General features: G+C 40.8%; 1 protein-coding gene across 1 annotated transcript in view; it reads left to right on the top strand.

Moving 5' to 3' along the window:
• ANKFN1 (ankyrin repeat and fibronectin type III domain containing 1) overlaps positions 1-17,384 on the top strand; it is a 241,738-nt gene that overhangs the window by 116,539 nt on the left and 107,815 nt on the right. The window contains exons 5-6 of the mRNA XM_032591208.1: positions 6,393-6,587; positions 8,539-8,652. Of these exons, the coding sequence (XP_032447099.1) occupies positions 6,393-6,587; positions 8,539-8,652 (309 nt within the window). The remainder of the gene's footprint in view (positions 1-6,392; positions 6,588-8,538; positions 8,653-17,384) is intronic.

Raw genomic sequence — 17,384 nt, 5'->3', positions numbered from 1 at the left:
TAATAGTCTGGATCTACTGAGTAAACTAAAATAGGTTATTAAAGTTGATATCACTTTTTTCTTTTTTATGGAAATTTTAAATGATTTGGCTTACACTATATTTCTATTGGACAGTACTTGAAAGTATTGGCAAAAGATATGGTTATCTTATTTCACAGTTAAGCTATGACATCATTCAGTGATCTGCTTTGGATTTTCTAAATAATTTCCTCAGGTGTTTTGTATGCTTGTTTTAGAGATGTCCATTTATCCATTGGAGTTTGGGAGAGCTGGAACAGAAGTCTCTCTCTGGGTCATTGTCTCTTAAAGAACCACAATTACAACTTAAGCTGTATAATATGGACTTTGTGAATCCACATTCTGCTGGAAAGTAGCAGGGAAGAACATTCCAGAGCCCCATGTCCAGGGCGTAATGAGTTCTAAGAGGAGAAAGTGCCATAGTAATTAAAATGAAAAATCTCTAAAACATTTTGGAACCACATTCTAAAAGTCCTTGGGAAAACCTGAAAATAAGACTTCAAGGTCAAGACTTGAAAAGAAGACTTAGGTCAAGACCTAAGTGAAGCCAAAGTGAATTCTGAGTCCTTAACCTTAGCAAGACAGGTAAATTGAAACTGAGGTTTTGAGCTTTTCTGCTATGAGAGCTTTTTAATTAAAAAACATTGGATTATTGGACCCCTCTATAGTATATCCTTTGAGTTCCTACCTGAAAACAAGTCAGTTGTGAGGTTGTTAGAAGGTTGTCGTTTTATGAACTGCCGTTCTTGGTTGCCCAGAGGATACTGGCTTACAATTCAAGGTTTATACCAAAGTGACCTTGTTTCCTTCTTTGAAATAACAGATAGGGTTAAAATTGACACCATGTAGTATATAATATATTTCTGAATAGTAGTTGGGGCAGAAAATTTTTAACTACGGTCAGAGATTTTTTTTTTTTTTTTTTGATGGAAGAACAGAGCTATTTTATAAAACAAGTATTTGATTTAGTTTTGTGTGCCTCTAAAACATATAACACAGCCCAATGAATATAATAATGATAATACAAAACTGCACTATTTGAGAGCCATCTATGTAAAGATTATCAATAATTGATCACAACTTATGAGACAGGTACTATTACTATGCCAGTTTTCAGATGAGACACTGGGGTTTCAGATGGTAGCATAACTGGTTAGGATCATACATTTGTAACGGGCAGTGCTTGATCCAGATCTATGACCCAAAGCCCTTGTATCACTTTGCCTCTACTTTGGAAATAAGAGGAAAGCAGATTTCAGCTCAGGATGAGGAAACTCTTTAAAATTAAATTAAACTCTTTTTTTTTTTAATTTTTTTTAATGTTTATTTATTTTTGAGACAGAGAGAGACAGAGCATGAACGGGAGGAGCAGAGAGAGAGGGAGACACAGAATCCAAAGCAGGCTCCAGGCTCTGAGCTGTCAGCACAGAGCCCGACGCGGGGCTCGAACTCACGGACCGTGAGATCATGACCCGAGCCGAAGTCGGACGCCCAACCGACCAAGCCACCCAGGCGCCCCTAAATTAAACTCTTTTAAAATTAAAACCGACAGTGAGAATGGACAGGGCCACCTTAGTGAGCAGTGAGTTCCCCTCCTGGGCCACGGGTACTATAAGAAGAGGCACCTAAGGCTGGTTCTGAGGCTCTTTCGGATACTGAGACTAAGTGATTGTCTTTGTGCCTCCTTTTCTCATCAATTAAAAAAAAGAGAAAAGAAAAATGCTAGTGACAATAGAAAAGTTGTTGCTAAGTTGTAGAATGTCATATCACTTAGTAATGGGCACATGTATTCATTTTTTCAAGCAAATCAAATGAATCATTCCCTAACACCTTCAGTTAAAAATTGAAATTAGTTTACATTTTACCCTCGTTATATTGCTCTAAGCAATTATCAACCAGGCCAAAACTCATCAATTGCAGGGCAAGACGAAATTAAGAAGTAGTGTGTACTTGGCGATCCATAGGTTAGACTCTGATGGTGAGGAAAAAACATTCAGTCTGATCATTATTTATCTCAGGATTTAAACAGTAACCGTAATTGTATTCTTTGAACACCAAGTTCCCACCCCACCCCCACCCCCACCTCTAGTTAATTAGCTGGGCAGGTCTTAGAACAAATACCCACTCAGACACTGGGTGGTAGAAATGCTGTTGATAATTAAACACCACAATAGCGTGGGGCCTATTTCAGGAGCAGCGGAGTGGTCTTGCCCCAGCCGGCCGGCTCACCACACACTCACAGACCCTCTATTGTGCTGGCTATGCCTGCTCAGAGGGATAGTTGCTTGGCTGGAGAAGGAACCGACTACAATGAGAGAGAAAAGACCAAACCTTGCAAGTAAATTGGGAATTCTGGACTCCAGGGAAAAATGTCCAGAGTGTGGAAGTAAAAGGGAAACGGATCCAAGGAAAAGAGAAGTGGATGGGCAGGAGAACAAATCATATGATAGACATAGCCTTTCTCGTTTCTGTGTCCAACTGACCAACCAAAAGGAGTTCACTAGCCTCATGCCAAATCTATAGCAGTTAGAATGTGTGATATGTAAGTACTAGGTTAATTTGCATTCCTTTTGCCATAGAGGAAGTTCACTGGGTTCTTTAAGGTTGTTGTTTCTTTTTAATTTTTTGTTTTATTTTTTATATTAGAGAGAGACAGAGACGGAGAGCAAGCAGGGAGGGGCAGCGAGAGAAGGAGACAGAATCTGAAGCAGGCTCCAGGCTCTGAGCTGTCAGCACAGAGCCTGACACGGGGCTGGAACTCATGAGCAGTGAGATCATGACCTGAGCCGAAGTCAGACGCCCAACCGACTGAGGCACCCAGGTGCCCCTTTAAGGTTTTTACGAAAATCTCGGTGAACCATCTCACCTCCTTGGGCTGGGTTTCTTCATTTTCAAAATAAGGAAGTTAAAAAAATAACAATAAAATAAAGCGGTTAAAATGTTCTCAATCTGGCCAAAATAGGAAGGGGACTCTCAGAGTCATTTGCCAGGTGTCAAAAAGCCTAAACTATGGCACCATTACTCAAGATAAAACTGCACGGCCTAATATGATTATCATATTACCTCTGCTTAAAACGTATAAACCCACTTCATTAGGTCATTAATAATAAGGAGAAAATGATTACTTTGTAAGTCAGCTGATTTGGTAGTCAATAAGGAAAATCTTTCAAAAGAGAAGTGTTTTATTAAGCTATTAAAAAACTCCATAGGAAAAAAAAATAATAAAAGTTTTGCTGGGTGACATGGTTGGAAACCACTGGCTCGGTTGGTGCCCCTTCTACTCGCCCACGGAATTACCTCTAACTACAGAGGCAAGTGAGTGCATTCTCAGGGGTGCCTGGAAGAAAAACGGTGGGAGACATTTCTATAAAGTTCCTTTTTAAGCCTTCAATTTTGGGGATATCTTTCCATTCTCCTCCAGAAGTGTTTGTTTTAATTTCTAAATAATATGCTTTTACCAAAATCTGTATGGAAAAATTGATGCCCTGGGAAGACACACATATTCATTCTGTGGCTCCAGAGATGCCCACTGCGGCCCCACCAGCACCACCACATTGTGTTGGTATTTAGGTAGCCCAATTTGAGAAGCACAGGGATCTAGAGGATCTTGGAAAATTCACCTGGCTGTAAAACCGAATGGATTTTCCTTTAGCCTATGAAGAGGCAAAAGGCTTTACCTTAGACATGTAGAATCCCTTTGCCACTACAACTCAAACAGCATCAAGGCCACAGCCGAGGAGGAAAGGGAAAGTCTAGAAACAAAGCGTGTTGTGCTGAGGAAAGCAGGAAAAATTTCAGGGGGAGCCAAGCATAGCTCAAGAGAAGCTGTCCATCTGAAATGCCACCTGGAATTCACACCAGTAATAACTGTTGTGGATATAAAAATTAATAGGGGGGATTTCATAGTATTAGAAAAATTTATTTTTATAAATCATGTGTCTATCACCCAAGTGTTGATGCATGCATGCAATTCAAACATCAGGCTTACAATAAAAAGCTCACAGAATGACTTAGCAAGGACAATTCCCCCATTTTCTCTATAATTTGGAGTGGAAGAAGGAGGGGGGTGGTGGGTAGAGGGTGCAGTTACTGGGTCAATTAATCAACCTGAAAACTGTGACACAAACCCTGACGCCTAACCTATGTCTAAAAATACACAAATGTATACGAATTTGTTTTAAACTGTCAATGCCTATATTTAGGACCTTCCCAGCAAGGCTATAATGAGACTGTGTTTGAGGCCTTCAGTCATAGCAGACTCTACCATTAATCTGAAGTTAGTTAAATTAACAGCATTTAGTACTGACTTGTCAATCTCACTGCTTCAGGAAATTGCACCTTGAGGCTACTAATATTGCCAATTTTTCCACTGGAGTGTGCGCCCGTGTGTGTGTGTGTGTGTGTGTGTGTGTGTGTGTATTTTTTTTTTTTTTTCCAAAGCCTCCACATTCATACACCATCATTGCCTCCCTGCGTCCACAGCACTTATATTATCATTTATTCTGGCCCCCTTTAGCCTTCCCGGGGGATTCTGCGTAGTGTAGCTGCTCAGTGAAAGAGTTTTTTAGCTTTATATTTATTTGTTTATTTTTCTGTCATGGCTCACGACTGAGGCTTTAGAAAAAAAAAAAAAAGTGTGACGGTATTCAGAGTACATGATTGACTGCTACAGCAACATTCATTAACCATGACAAATCGGCAGCAAAACACAGTCCTGAGTGTTCTAAACAGCAACTTTAAAAAGAAAGAAGAAAGAAAGGAAAAGAAAAAAAGACTCAACTAATTTTTCATTGACCTCATCTGTAAATAAATTGAGACTGATGGTGAGCAGGGGCAATAATAAATTATTATTCATTTCCTGTAATTAATGCAAACATGCCTATGAACGCAGAGAAGATGAATCTATAACCACCTAATTTCCATTTCAAAATACACCTAACAAGTTTTCACTTGAGTTATCTTCATCATATTCCCCCCCCCCCCCCCTTAATTAGAAGAATGGAATGGTTGGATTTCTTTCTCACCCACCAGGGGGAAATATTGTTTTGGTCACAGAGAGGGTCAAACATGTTGGCGACAGAGCAGCAGAACTTGATTCTGGTCTGTTTCAGTATTTGCATGGTTCCCTTCCACAAGACCACGCGGAGGCTGCCTCCTCCTTACCACTAACCAGAGAGAGGGGGGCTCCTGCAGAGTGACCAAGTGACCGCTGAGGCAGCCCTCACGTTCGTGAGAGCCAGGAGCAAAGGCCAAGAAGCAGCTTCCCAGTCTGACACAAGAATGCGATGCATTCTGTTGTTGTCCTGAACATTCACTCACACAAGGGCCAGTTGGGTAAACGCCATCATGTGAATTTAGCTGAGATATCATGTATTGAGTAAAACAGAAATATCAAGCTGTATAATCCCTCTCCGTAAAAAGAGTAGTCGAACTTGCTGTCAGGCATAGGCATCTCCAGAAACCATTCCTTCCCTGAGATCATGATCAGAGATCGAATTGATAGAAGATCATTGTCTAATGACACCCAGTGTCAGAACGTGCAGCCCTACCGTGGCAGCGGGCACTTCGTTAGCAATAAATAAATTGGTGGGGCGTCTGGGTGGCTCAGTCAGTTAAGTGTCCGACTTCAGCTCAGGTCAGGATCTCACGGTTCGTGAGTTCAAGCCCTGCATCCAGCTCTGTGCTGACAGCTTGGAGCCTGGAGCCTGCTTCGGATTCTGGGTCTCCCTCTCTCTCCGTCCCTTGCCCGCTCACACTCCGTCTATATGTCTCTCTCTCTCTCAAAAATAAACATTAAAAAATATTTTAAATAAATAAATAGGTAAATATTACACCACTGAGACGTATATACAAAAACGTCTATGAGATTGGCACAATGTGATAAGAGCAGAAAATTTGAATCCGATGCTACCAAAAAAAAAAAAAAAAAGAAGAAGAAAGAAAGAAAAAAGGAAGGGAAAAAATGACCAACCAACTTTAATAGTATGCAACTTGCCTTGTGGATGACTTTTCCTAAGGCCTTCCTAGCCCTACAGAGCTTTTGGCCCTGTTTGTCTTTCTAAAGATCATGGAAACAAATGTGTGCGATCTGGGTTAGAAGTGGTCCTCATGGGTACTTGATAGTGGAGTTCTAGTGAACCGTGCTAGGCAGCTACTCGGGGTGCCTGTGACAAGAGGGCCACAGAGCAATGAGAGATCTTAAATGGATGGATTTACCACTACTTCGACGTACTGGAGTCAGTCGGGTAATGAGGAACACGGATCCCACTTAGCCCGGGCGTTTTTTAAAGTCCACAGTAGACTCTTAACTACCCCGCCAATGAAGCGGCATTCCCCCAGAAGGAGAAAGGAGTCAGCCATGTCTTTCCCTCCAGTTGTCAGCCTGGAAAGCCGAGCGATGCACCTTGCCACGCTGGTGCAGGAGGCCCAGCAGAGGGTGAGCGAGCTGTCCACCCAGGTGGAGAATGAAGGACCCAGTCTGGACAACACCGAGAAAGAGAAACAGCTGAAAGCTTGGGAGTGGAGGTGTCGGCTCTACAGACGCATGAGAACAGGCTTCGAGCACGCCAGTGAGTATAAGCAGAGGACTTCTGCATTTAACTAGAAACCAGGTTGGCTGGAGACAGCCAGGCCTTCTTTTACTGACTTTTTTTTTTTTTTTTTTTTTTTTTGGCAGTTCTGCTACAGGGTCATGGATGGCCGTTGTCAGCCTATTTGGAGCGAGGGCTCTGGGCGACTGTAAAAGGATCTTTTGTCTCGCTTGATTTTCTGGCTCCCGATAGGTTCTCTGACCACAGCCATGAGGCTTCGGTGCTGCTGGCCTGTCTCCACCATCTCACACTCATCTAGAGCTTTCCACCCGATACGCCCTACTGCCTAATAACCTGGATGGTTTGATACCCTAAGTGGCTATATTTTGGGATGTGGAGGTGGAAAATATTTGTTTGCCTATTTGTCCAGTTTCTGCCTTCAACCCAAGTTTAAGTTGTTTTCAACTCTCTCTTGCATTTTTTTTTTATAGGGAGCTTATATAAACCAATCTTCAGTTACTACAGGCGACAGAGGACAGTCAGTCACTGAACTGTGCTTTATCTGTACTTCTGTTCTCATCACCAATTCTTTCCGTTAGTTTAAGAAAAAGCGTTGTTTCTGGATAATACTCATTAGCACTGGAAGGTAATGCTTAGAGCAGCCCCTACTATAAAAATATATAAAAGTCAAACACTTGGGAAATACTAAAATCTTATTCTAAAAGTAGATCTTATTTAAACCACAACAACAAGTGTGGTTGTTGTGACACTCCAGACACACAGTGACTGGAGAATTTGAATATAAGAGAAAGATCAGTTCATTAGTTTGGAAATATCTGCCTCTGCTTTGTGCTATAGATAAAGACAAAAAGTAGTGAAAATCTGGCTTTCTAAAGCAGTGCTAAGTATCGAACCATACCCTAATCCTTTCTCTTAAAGCAAATAGCTTAAGCAACATTCATGGAAGTTTGTTTTCAATATTAACAATCTCTTCAGCAATGCCGATACGTGTTTTTTCAATTAAAAAAAAGACATTCATAAAAAATACACACTAATTTGCTTTCAAACTTATTACCTTTGCTTTGTTTTAACTAATAGAATAACTTGCTTAAATAAAGATTTTTTTACAGAATCTTATTGTAAAATAAATACTTTAGCATTAAAAAAAAGACATTCAGCAATAGTTTTAATAAATGCATTTGCTATTGTGCCTCATTTAGGACACAGATTAATACTAGAAGTAATTATAGTTTTAGACTTACAGCCATTTGGGGGGTAATTTTCTAAATCACAAAACACCTTCTGGGTGTTAAGGAACACCTAAAACTATCAGGAGTCCTTTAAAACCCGAGGTTAATGGGCATGACATTCGTCCATGAATTCTTTCTCAGAAAATGTTACTTGATGTAATAGGAGGCAGCATGAGAGCCAGGCCCTGAGCATTCCACACAGGGAGGAGCCCAGAACGGGGCATCCGAAGCCACGGGCTTTGGTCTTAGCTGTGTCTTCACTGCGTCCTTGAACAAGTTAGTGTGGTCTCTTCAGACGTGGTTTCTTCCTCCTAAACGTGCACACGCTGTTACTTGCCCTTTCTACCCAACAGGGTTGCAAAAAGGCTCCAGTTCAATGATTTACATGAAAATACTTCATGAAATGTACCAGTCTCTATCAACAGTTCCTGCTAACACTTTCTGGCCTCCTCTCCACTGGTCCAGGTCAATCTCCTGTTGTGTTTCCAGGATACTTTGGGAAGGCTTAACTGGTATTATTTACCCCTTCAGAAGATGTTCTAATGCTCAAATAAGATCACAATAGCAACAAATAAAGGCCATTGAGACTTCTAATGAAAATGTTCAAAAGCAAAAGCTATTAGGCTCTACAAACAAATGTTTCCATAGTGTGTGTTTCAGGGTATCCTTTGAAGAGGCGGGAACGTTGTTTGAAAAGGATTTGCGATGTTAAGATCCTTATGTTTTTCCTTCTGTCCCAGGAGCCCCCGAGGTGCCAACCAACGCCTCTCTTATGGTGACCAGCAGCACATCACTCACTGTCAGCTTTCAAGAGCCTCTTAGTGTCAACGCAGCTGTAGTGACCAGATATAAAGGTACTGGACTCCAGATTTCTTTTTTTTTTTCCCCATTGCTTCTTCTTAAAAAACAATCCATTGTTTTTTTTCTGCTGCTGATAGGATTTTTTAATCCCATTTACTTTTTGAGTTGACATATTTGCATAGGCACTCCCGTACAGAGCAAGGGGTTACTGAGAATAAGTCACAGGAAGCATGAACTGCAGGATCAGGCTGTCACTATTCCAAACCTGTCCAAAATATTAATAATTCCATTCTTGTTTGCAGAGGGCCTGTTTTGTGCCTAGCATAGCGATGGAGACAAGACTGAGTAAGACACACTGAAGAATCAGTCTCAATCCAAGGAGCTCAGAGGGTGGGAAATGGAACATACTAAGAGGCATATGCATTGATATCTGTAATAGCAGGTAACTAGGGTTGAGGATTTAAAAGAAAAACAGATAAAGATGTTGGGAGTCAGAAAAGAAAGAGGAAAGTAACATGATAGGATCAGAAAAGTTCCAAGGTCGAGGTGGCATTTGGTTTTCAAGGATGTCTAGGATTTGGACCAGAAGATGCTGGGGGAGGGGCATCTGGGTGGCTCAGTCAGTTAGGCGTCCAACTCCACGTTTTGACTCAGGTCATGATCTTGCAGTTCGTGAGTTCGAGCCCCACATCGGGCTCCATGCTGGCAGTGTGGAGCATGCTTGAGATTCTCTCTCTCTCTGAGTCTTTCTCTCTCTCTCTCTCTCTCTGCACCTCCCCAGCTCTCTCTCTCTCTCAAAGTAAATAAATACATTTTTAAAAATGTTTTAAAAAAAGAAGGTGCTGGTGGGAGGGGGAGGTAGCCTCCAAGTGGAGAAACCTGGGAGCACAGTTGAAGAGCAAGAACATGCTAGAACAGGCAGAGGAGAGCAGGGGAACAGATCATAGCTCCAGGGGAGGTGAGGGCTCACAAGAAGGTCCTGTGAAATGTAAGAGCAGAGAGAGAAACTAGGGCAGGAGGCAGGGGTACAATGACACTTGAATTCAAGATTAAGGAGTTTCGACATTAGATGATGAACTCTGCAGACCCCTGAATAAGAGGGGGACAGGATGGGAGGTAGACTATGAAAGACTTAGGTGGCAGTACTGTGTCTGACGCATTGGAAGAGGTGTGGACCTGGAATGAGGAAGTGAGTTAGGAAGCTATTCGGGAGAGCTGCTGGCAGCCAGACATAGCTGCTACAGCAGCACCTGGAGGGAAGACAGGGAGTCCAGAGGAGAAAGCAGCAGAGTGAGGCTGCGGTAAGAACAGTCGAGGCTGCGGAGCGCCTACTGTATGCCAGGCACTGTTTAAAACCTCCATGTGTATTAGCTCTGTGTAATCTCACAAGAACCCTGGAGATGGGCAGTGTTAGCACTTCTACTTTGTGGATGAGGAACCCGAGGAGGCAAGGTTAAGGAGCTTGGGAGCTGCACATATCACGTTATGTTGATTCTTGAACACGGTGGACAAAAAAGGGAGAAAGTCATTTTCCTGATTATACCCTGCACAGTCCTAAAACCTGATAAAGCCGTCCGTGCATATTCCAAGACGCCAGGCCACGAGGCAGAATTCCTGTCCAAGCGGTGATTCCTTTCTCCCGCCCAGGGCCTAGTCCCAGGAGAATCTTCTTTGTCTGCAGAAATGACTCTGCCCACACCCTGTAGCCTTCTGAGATACTTGGGATTTTCCAGATGACTCCACTCTGTAATACCTTAGGTAAGGCAGCATAGAATTGGTTACCACTTTGAGTTTTCTTATCAAAAAGAGAGCAGCCTCGGGGTACGGGTGACACCAGACAAATGAAGCCACCCAGGACAGCCTCCTACAGCCATCCTTTGATACAATTCTGACACTTTGTCGGGGTCTCTGCTCTGCGGAGATTTCCTGAAGTCTAGAGCTAGTGTTTGTGGGCAGTGTCAGACTTGGGCATTTTCCTCTCTTTCTACCTCGCTCCAGCTCAGGTTTTTTGATGAAGGGTTTCGTCAGTGCTGCCAAACTTGCCATTTTCTTCTTACATTTGATTAGTGAACAATCGGAAGCTGATTCATCCAGACCGTCCGCTATTTAATACTCGCCCATGAGGCCTGCAAACTCTATCAGCATTCACATATTCAACGTTTATTTATTTTTGGGACAGAGAGAGACAGAGCATGAACAGGGGAGGGGCAGAGAGAGAGGGAGACACAGAATCGGAAACAGGCTCCAGGCTCTGAGCCATCAGCCCAGAGCCCGACGCGGGGCTCGAACTCACAGACCGCGAGATCGTGACCTGGCTGAAGTCGGACGCTTAACCGACTGCGCCACCCAGGCGCCCCAGCATTCACATATTAACACGTCTCATCTCAGGAGACTTGCGTTTGGGTGAGGTTGAAATGAAAGCCACAAGTGGGTTCTGCTGGTGACTGGAGGGGATTAATTAAGCATTATAAATAGAATTGTCTGTTGCATTATGGAGTAGGTTTCCTTGTGTTAATTTATAAGGTCATAAATTGAGTCCTTAACCTGACCACTCTCAAGGGTTATTTAAAACAGCTGGCAGCCTCCTGTACCCGGAGACGGGACAGTTTTTAATTCAGGAGTTGAAGTAATTATTTAATTATGGAAATATTAGCAAAATTACCCTGAAACAAGGCGAGTTATTTTGTTTGCTTTAGAAAAGAAGAAACAAGGGAGAAATCCACGGAATGAGATGTCAGTTATCTAATTGTTTAGAGGGAAGACTTAACCCTGCAGTATTTAGGGTTTGGAACAAATCTCACCCTGCTCTCTAGAATTTCTGGGTTCACAAAACCTCAAGCCTATTTTGACAACCGGATGTCCTCCCCTTCATACTTGAGCCTGTGTTTGAAAGAAAATATGAATCCTTTGGTTCCTCACTTGCATATGCTCAACTCATCAACATATTTGGGGTTGTTGTTGTTTTTTTTTAAGAGTTTGTTGACAGCCAGAAATCTTTTTAAGAGCATCTCTTTACAAGCCCCGTGCAGGCCCTGGCGATGAAAGGGGCCATGCAACCAGGCCGATTGTCATCACAACTTGGACATTAAAGGCATCAATTTCAGTTTAAAACCATGGAAACAGTTCTGAGTAAGACCCACTGGAGTTTTCCGCCTGCCTCTCCCCTAAATGCAGGAAAATGAGGCTAAGGGAACGACTTGTCTGTTTCTAGGTGTTTCCTTCTTGGATTCAAAGAGCTCTTGCATCTTTTGGTCCCATCTCACCAGTTTTCATGGTTTACAGAGCCAGACTAGAGTTATTTCAAATGCTCTGATGCTTTGGACAATTGCCAGGACCTCATTTCACATTTTCTCCTCGCTGTGTTGGGTAACCTGTCTGAAGCTCTCATTTGCACAGGATGTGTCATTTCTCTGCAGCCCCAAAGCAGAGAACATTTGCAAAAGTGATTTTGCTGCTCTTTGCTGGGTTAGGAATGGAAAGGAAGGTAACCTCTAACAGGTGCAGTGCAGCATCTGTTTTCCATCCATAGGATGAATTCTTTTCTATGTTTGTTGTTGTTGTTGTTGTTGTTGTTGTGTGTTTTTTAGAGCAGGGCCTGACGTGGCACCCTTTGGGGTTTGCCAATGATGAGACGCTACAGTAGCTGTTCCAGTGGGTGTGGGCAGGACACTGGTTTGGTTGGGGCCCTTCCCCATCTTTTCTCACCGTGTCATCCAGCAGATTAGAAACCACCACCCTAATTCCTTCCTACAAAGGCTTGTAATAGCAAACCATTTAACTGCTCTGCCTTTGATGACATTTTCCACACAAAAAAAAAATTAAATTAAATTAAATGAAAAAAAATTTCTCCTTGCAGAGATTGCCAGGACCTGGTATTATATCCACTCCAGCAAAGCCCAGGCCGGTGTTTCTGCCAACCACTACCTCCAACTTCTTTGCCAGAAAGAAAGGAAGTTAGAGAATTCCAGAGAGATGTCTGGGAGCACTGTAGCTTCTAGGAAAGAGAGTCCACCATTTGTACATGAAAACCCTAGGGGTTGATAATTTATAATAATAGTGTGAACTTGACCATGATTTGATCATTGGGGCCATCTCTTCACAAGACTTAAGAAAAACCTGACCTCCTGGGACTTAGGTGCACATTGCTTGGTATTTATATTATTTTTACCCCTTCTATTATTTTTTCCCTCCACCTTATAATTAGAAAGATATTTTGCCTACCAACAAAATTCATTGCTCTAAGGACTAGAATTATTGTCCATGTTTAATTAATTGAAGAATTAATCTGATCGTAATATGAGGAGGCTACCCTCATTACTAGATTGAAGGGATTAAATTCCACAAAACAAAAGGATTTATCATTTTAGTTAGCCCGTTTGGGCAGGGGTGAGGCCAGAGGTTTGCAGATGAGAGCACCTAGGAGAGGCTGAAGATGTTACGTCTGAAGGACATGAAACTCAGCAGATAAACATTTTTTGCATGCAAGTGAAAGTGTGGAAATAAGTTCAGCAGCTAAATGTATGAGGAGGAAAAACAGCAGGTCCAATGAGAGGGAGGGAACAGCAACACTATAATAATATATGTTGTAAAACATAGTCTTTTTGCATTTTCCTCACTTAGGTTTTTAACCTGCAAACAAGGAAGTACAGGTTATATAAAAGACAAAGTAAAACAATTTACTCTTTCCTCCAATGTGACACCCCTATCACTAAATTAATCTCTGTTACGAGTCCAGTGTATGTCCTTATAAATCTTTTCTTGATGTATGTACATGCATGTATAAGCACACAGATGTATGGTTTTGTTTGTGTGCTCTAATATAAAATTATCACACCGTGTAATCTTACAACTACATTTATTTTTAATTCAACAATGTAGCATACATATCAATCTATCTTTCTGTGTGTGTTTGGATCTTCATTCTTTTAAAAAAAATTTTTTTTTCAAGGTTTATTCATCTTTCAGAGACAGAGAGAGGCAAAGCATGAGTGGGGTAGGGACAGAGAGAGAGGGAGACACAGAATCCCAAGCAGGCTCCAGGCTCTAAGCTGTCCGTACAGAGCCTGACATGGGGTTCAAACTCACAGACTGCGAAATCATGACCTGAGCCAAAGTCGGACACTTAACGGACTGAGCCACCCAGGCGCCCCTTCATTCTTTTTAACAATTGTATAGTATTCCTATTCCCTGGCTAGAAGTGCTATAATTTATCTAATTACTCTTCCACTGATAGCCATAGGTTGTGTCCATTTTTTTTCTATTATATGATGTTATAGTCTCACTCACCTATCTACGCCCGTTGTTTGTTTGTTTTTTTTATCTACACCCATTGTTAACCTTAAAAATAAAACTGCCAGTTACTTCACCAGCAAAACTGGGTTCATTTAGCGAAATTAGAAGGTTGCAACTCGGGATAAGCAAGCTACAACAAGTCCAAAGAGCAAAGCAGAGGAACACTCTTCAAAGAGGAAAGTGAGGGAAGCTGAGAGGAGCTGTTATAAACCAAAAATCCACTGGAGTAAACTGGGAGTTTGAAGTATAGCGGCTTTTCATTGGCTGAGTTGTGAGGTCTCTCATTGGCTGAGCTGTTGCTGGGGCAAGAGAAAAACCTTTCTTCCTCCTGCTGGGGTAGTAAAGCAGTAGCTGAAGTACGAGAGACTTCCTGTTGGGTTTGTAATTGACAATGAGTAGTAGGGTGTGAGAGCTCCCCCTTCTGGCCTCCCCAATCCACTTTAAACGGCATTTCCTTTTATTAATTTTCACACCATATAGGAACTTTATAGTATATTTTAACATCTGGTAGGGCGAGTCCCTCCCCAGGGTAATCTTTTTCAAAATGTCTCAGTTAGTTGCACACATGTTCCCTTCCAAACGAATTTTAGAATTGGCTTGTCAAGTTTAAGTGAAAAAATCTTATTGGAGTAGCATCATATTCCTAAGTTAATTTGCAGAAAGCCTTTCCATCCATGACATGTCTTCCTAATCAAGTTGAATTTTACGTATTCAGGAAGGTTTAATAATTTTCTTTATATGGGCCTTCTACATTTCCCATTAAGTTTCATGCCGCATATATTTTACAGGTTTCATGACTATTATGAATCAACTCTCTTTTCAAGATATTCTCTAATTGGCTATTGTAGGACAATAGAAGAGCTAGTGCTAGTTCAAAAGAAATCTTTAGTTGGTTGCTTTGCTGAGCTCTGTTAGTAACTTTTTTTTCTTCAGTAGATTGTCTTGCATCTTATGCTTTTTTTGCTATATCATCTTCAAGTAAGGATCATTTTGTCCTTTCCAGTACTTTTCATTCTTTCCTGGATCTCACTTCATTAACGACAATCAATGTGATTTCTGATTCCCAATACATTGTGTGCAGTAAGTGGGACAGTAGCTATCCTTCTCTCCTACCTGCTTTTGTCAATGCGCATCTAGTATTTTACCATCTTTTTAAGTTTATTTATTTATTTTGAGAGAGAGAGAGTGCAGGAGCAGGGGAGAGGAGGGGCAGAGAGAGAGGGAGGAAGAGAAAATCCCAAGAAGGCTCCACACCATCAATGCAGACATAGGGCTCAAACCCACGAACCACGAGATCATAACCTGAGCCAAAATCAAGAGTCAGACACTTAACCAACAGAACCACCCAGGCACGCCTAATATTTTACCATTACGTATGATCTCTAGGAGAGGTTTCTGGTAGACAGCCTTTACCAAATTAAGGAATTTGGATTATGATTATTGATATAGCATTGAACATAATTTTTAAATCTCCTCTGTGATTATGGTCCCTTTAGTATTTCAAAAGTCACGTATATGTGCCCTTTCTTTTACAATTGTTGAACTTTTGTTATTTTATTGGTTTGTTTGAAGAATTAACATTCTTAATTCATAAAACCTATTTCTTGCTTATTTTCTAATTCATTAATTTCTGGCTTTAGCTTTGCCAGTTCCTGATGCTTTCTGTTGGTTTACTTTATTCTTTCTTTCCTGTTTTTTTTTTTTAATTTGAAAAGTTCATTTACTTGTTCCTTTATTTTACTTGTTTTCCAATCCATGTATTTAAGGCTATAAATTTTCCCCTATCTTGTTCATATCCAGAAAGTTTAAAGCAAGGTGCCATAATCATTTATTTCTAAACAATTTGTAATTCCCACTTTAAGCAGAGTTTTTAGGCAAGCCATTTTAAACTTCTAAATGACCATATATTTTGCTATATTTTTATTATTAATTTCTAATTTTATTATTTTAAGAGAAAATTTTAATGTGCTCTGTATACTGTTGAGATATTCTAAAACTCTTATTTGTAGCTAGCCAATCAATCCATGTATATGCACTGGATTTGGTGTTTGAAAAGAATGTGTGAACTCCATTGGGTATATAGTGTAGATGTTGTTTAAATCCCCGTCTTTTTCCAAAGTGTTTGTCCCTTTGATCTTTGATCTCTGAGAAGCTGCTTTATTTGTCTTGCTTAACGCTGTTTGCTTCAACTATTTTGTTTGTGATTAACTGTGCCTTGTCTCTTCCCATTTGCCTGCTGTCTTTCCATCTTTTTATGTGCATCCTTTCCATGACATTTCAGATACATTTATCTCTCATAAAGAGTATATAGTTATATTTATTTACTCGAACGGAAGGTCTGTCTCTTTTTGTGTATACTTTTTATTTTTATTTTTGTCTAAAGTGATCTAAGAATGGGATTAAAAAACAAATTTGCACTGAAGGGTTTATAATACAAAAAAAAAAGTTATTTGCCCCATTATTCCTACCCTACTCTTCAGAGCCAGCCAGATTTAATTACTCTAGTTCTCATAATTACCTGTCTACTTTAATTAATATGCTTCTATGGCTCTTACTTGATACATCAATTGCAGGTCTTATATGTGCAATTATAACTATAACAGAAAAGAATTTAACTCTCTCATAATACCACCCTCATCTACAGTCCCTGATTCTCTCAACGTAATTATATTTCTATTTTTAGTTAAGTCAACAATGTTTATACTATTATGAGTGTGCACACTTTTGGTTCGTCTTTTTGTTTTTTGTTTTGGTTGTTGTTGTTTTTAGCTAAAGTCCTTACTCTCTTTCAGTAACCTTAGTTTTCACCTGATGTCTCTTTTTGGTCCCAGGACCCCATCTAAGACCTTACATGACATTTACACATCATACCACCTTGGGCTCCTTTGGCCGACAGTTTCTCAGACTGTCCTTGTTTTTGATGATCTTGATAATTTTGAGGAAGACTGGTCAGGTATTTTGTAGAATGTGCCTCTATTGGACATGACTGATATCTTTCTTCATGATTAGACTAGGGATATGGGTTTGGGGGCAGAAGACCACAGAGATAAAGTTTTAGCTAGCCATTTTCAACCCATCATATCAAGAGTACATGCTCCCAACAGGACTCATCACTATTGATGTTGGCCTTGATCGCCTGGCTGAGATGTGTCTGTCTGGTTTCTCCACTGTAAAGTTACTTCTTCCATCCTGTTTTTTTGGAAGGAAGTCACTATGTGCAGTCTACACTGAATGTGTAAGTTTTGACATTGCAAAGTCAGATAGTGTACTATGATTTCCTTACCTATGTATTTTCCTCAAATCTCTAATAGCCTCTTTTCTCTTTCCTACCCTACTTGCCATTATCATATTCAGAATTTGTTTCAAATGATCCTTTCAGAGTGTAGGACCTATTTTCCCAAGAGTAGCACCTATTTTCCCTCCTCAAGTGCCATCTACTTAAGTTCCACTTTATAATAATAACTCACTGGGTTTGCATTAAGGACACGCAAAT

This window comes from Lynx canadensis, chromosome E1, assembly GCF_007474595.2.
Source record: "Lynx canadensis isolate LIC74 chromosome E1, mLynCan4.pri.v2, whole genome shotgun sequence".
In the NCBI taxonomy this organism is placed as follows: domain Eukaryota; kingdom Metazoa; phylum Chordata; class Mammalia; order Carnivora; family Felidae; genus Lynx; species Lynx canadensis.
This window is presented reverse-complemented; position numbering and strand designations above follow the sequence as displayed.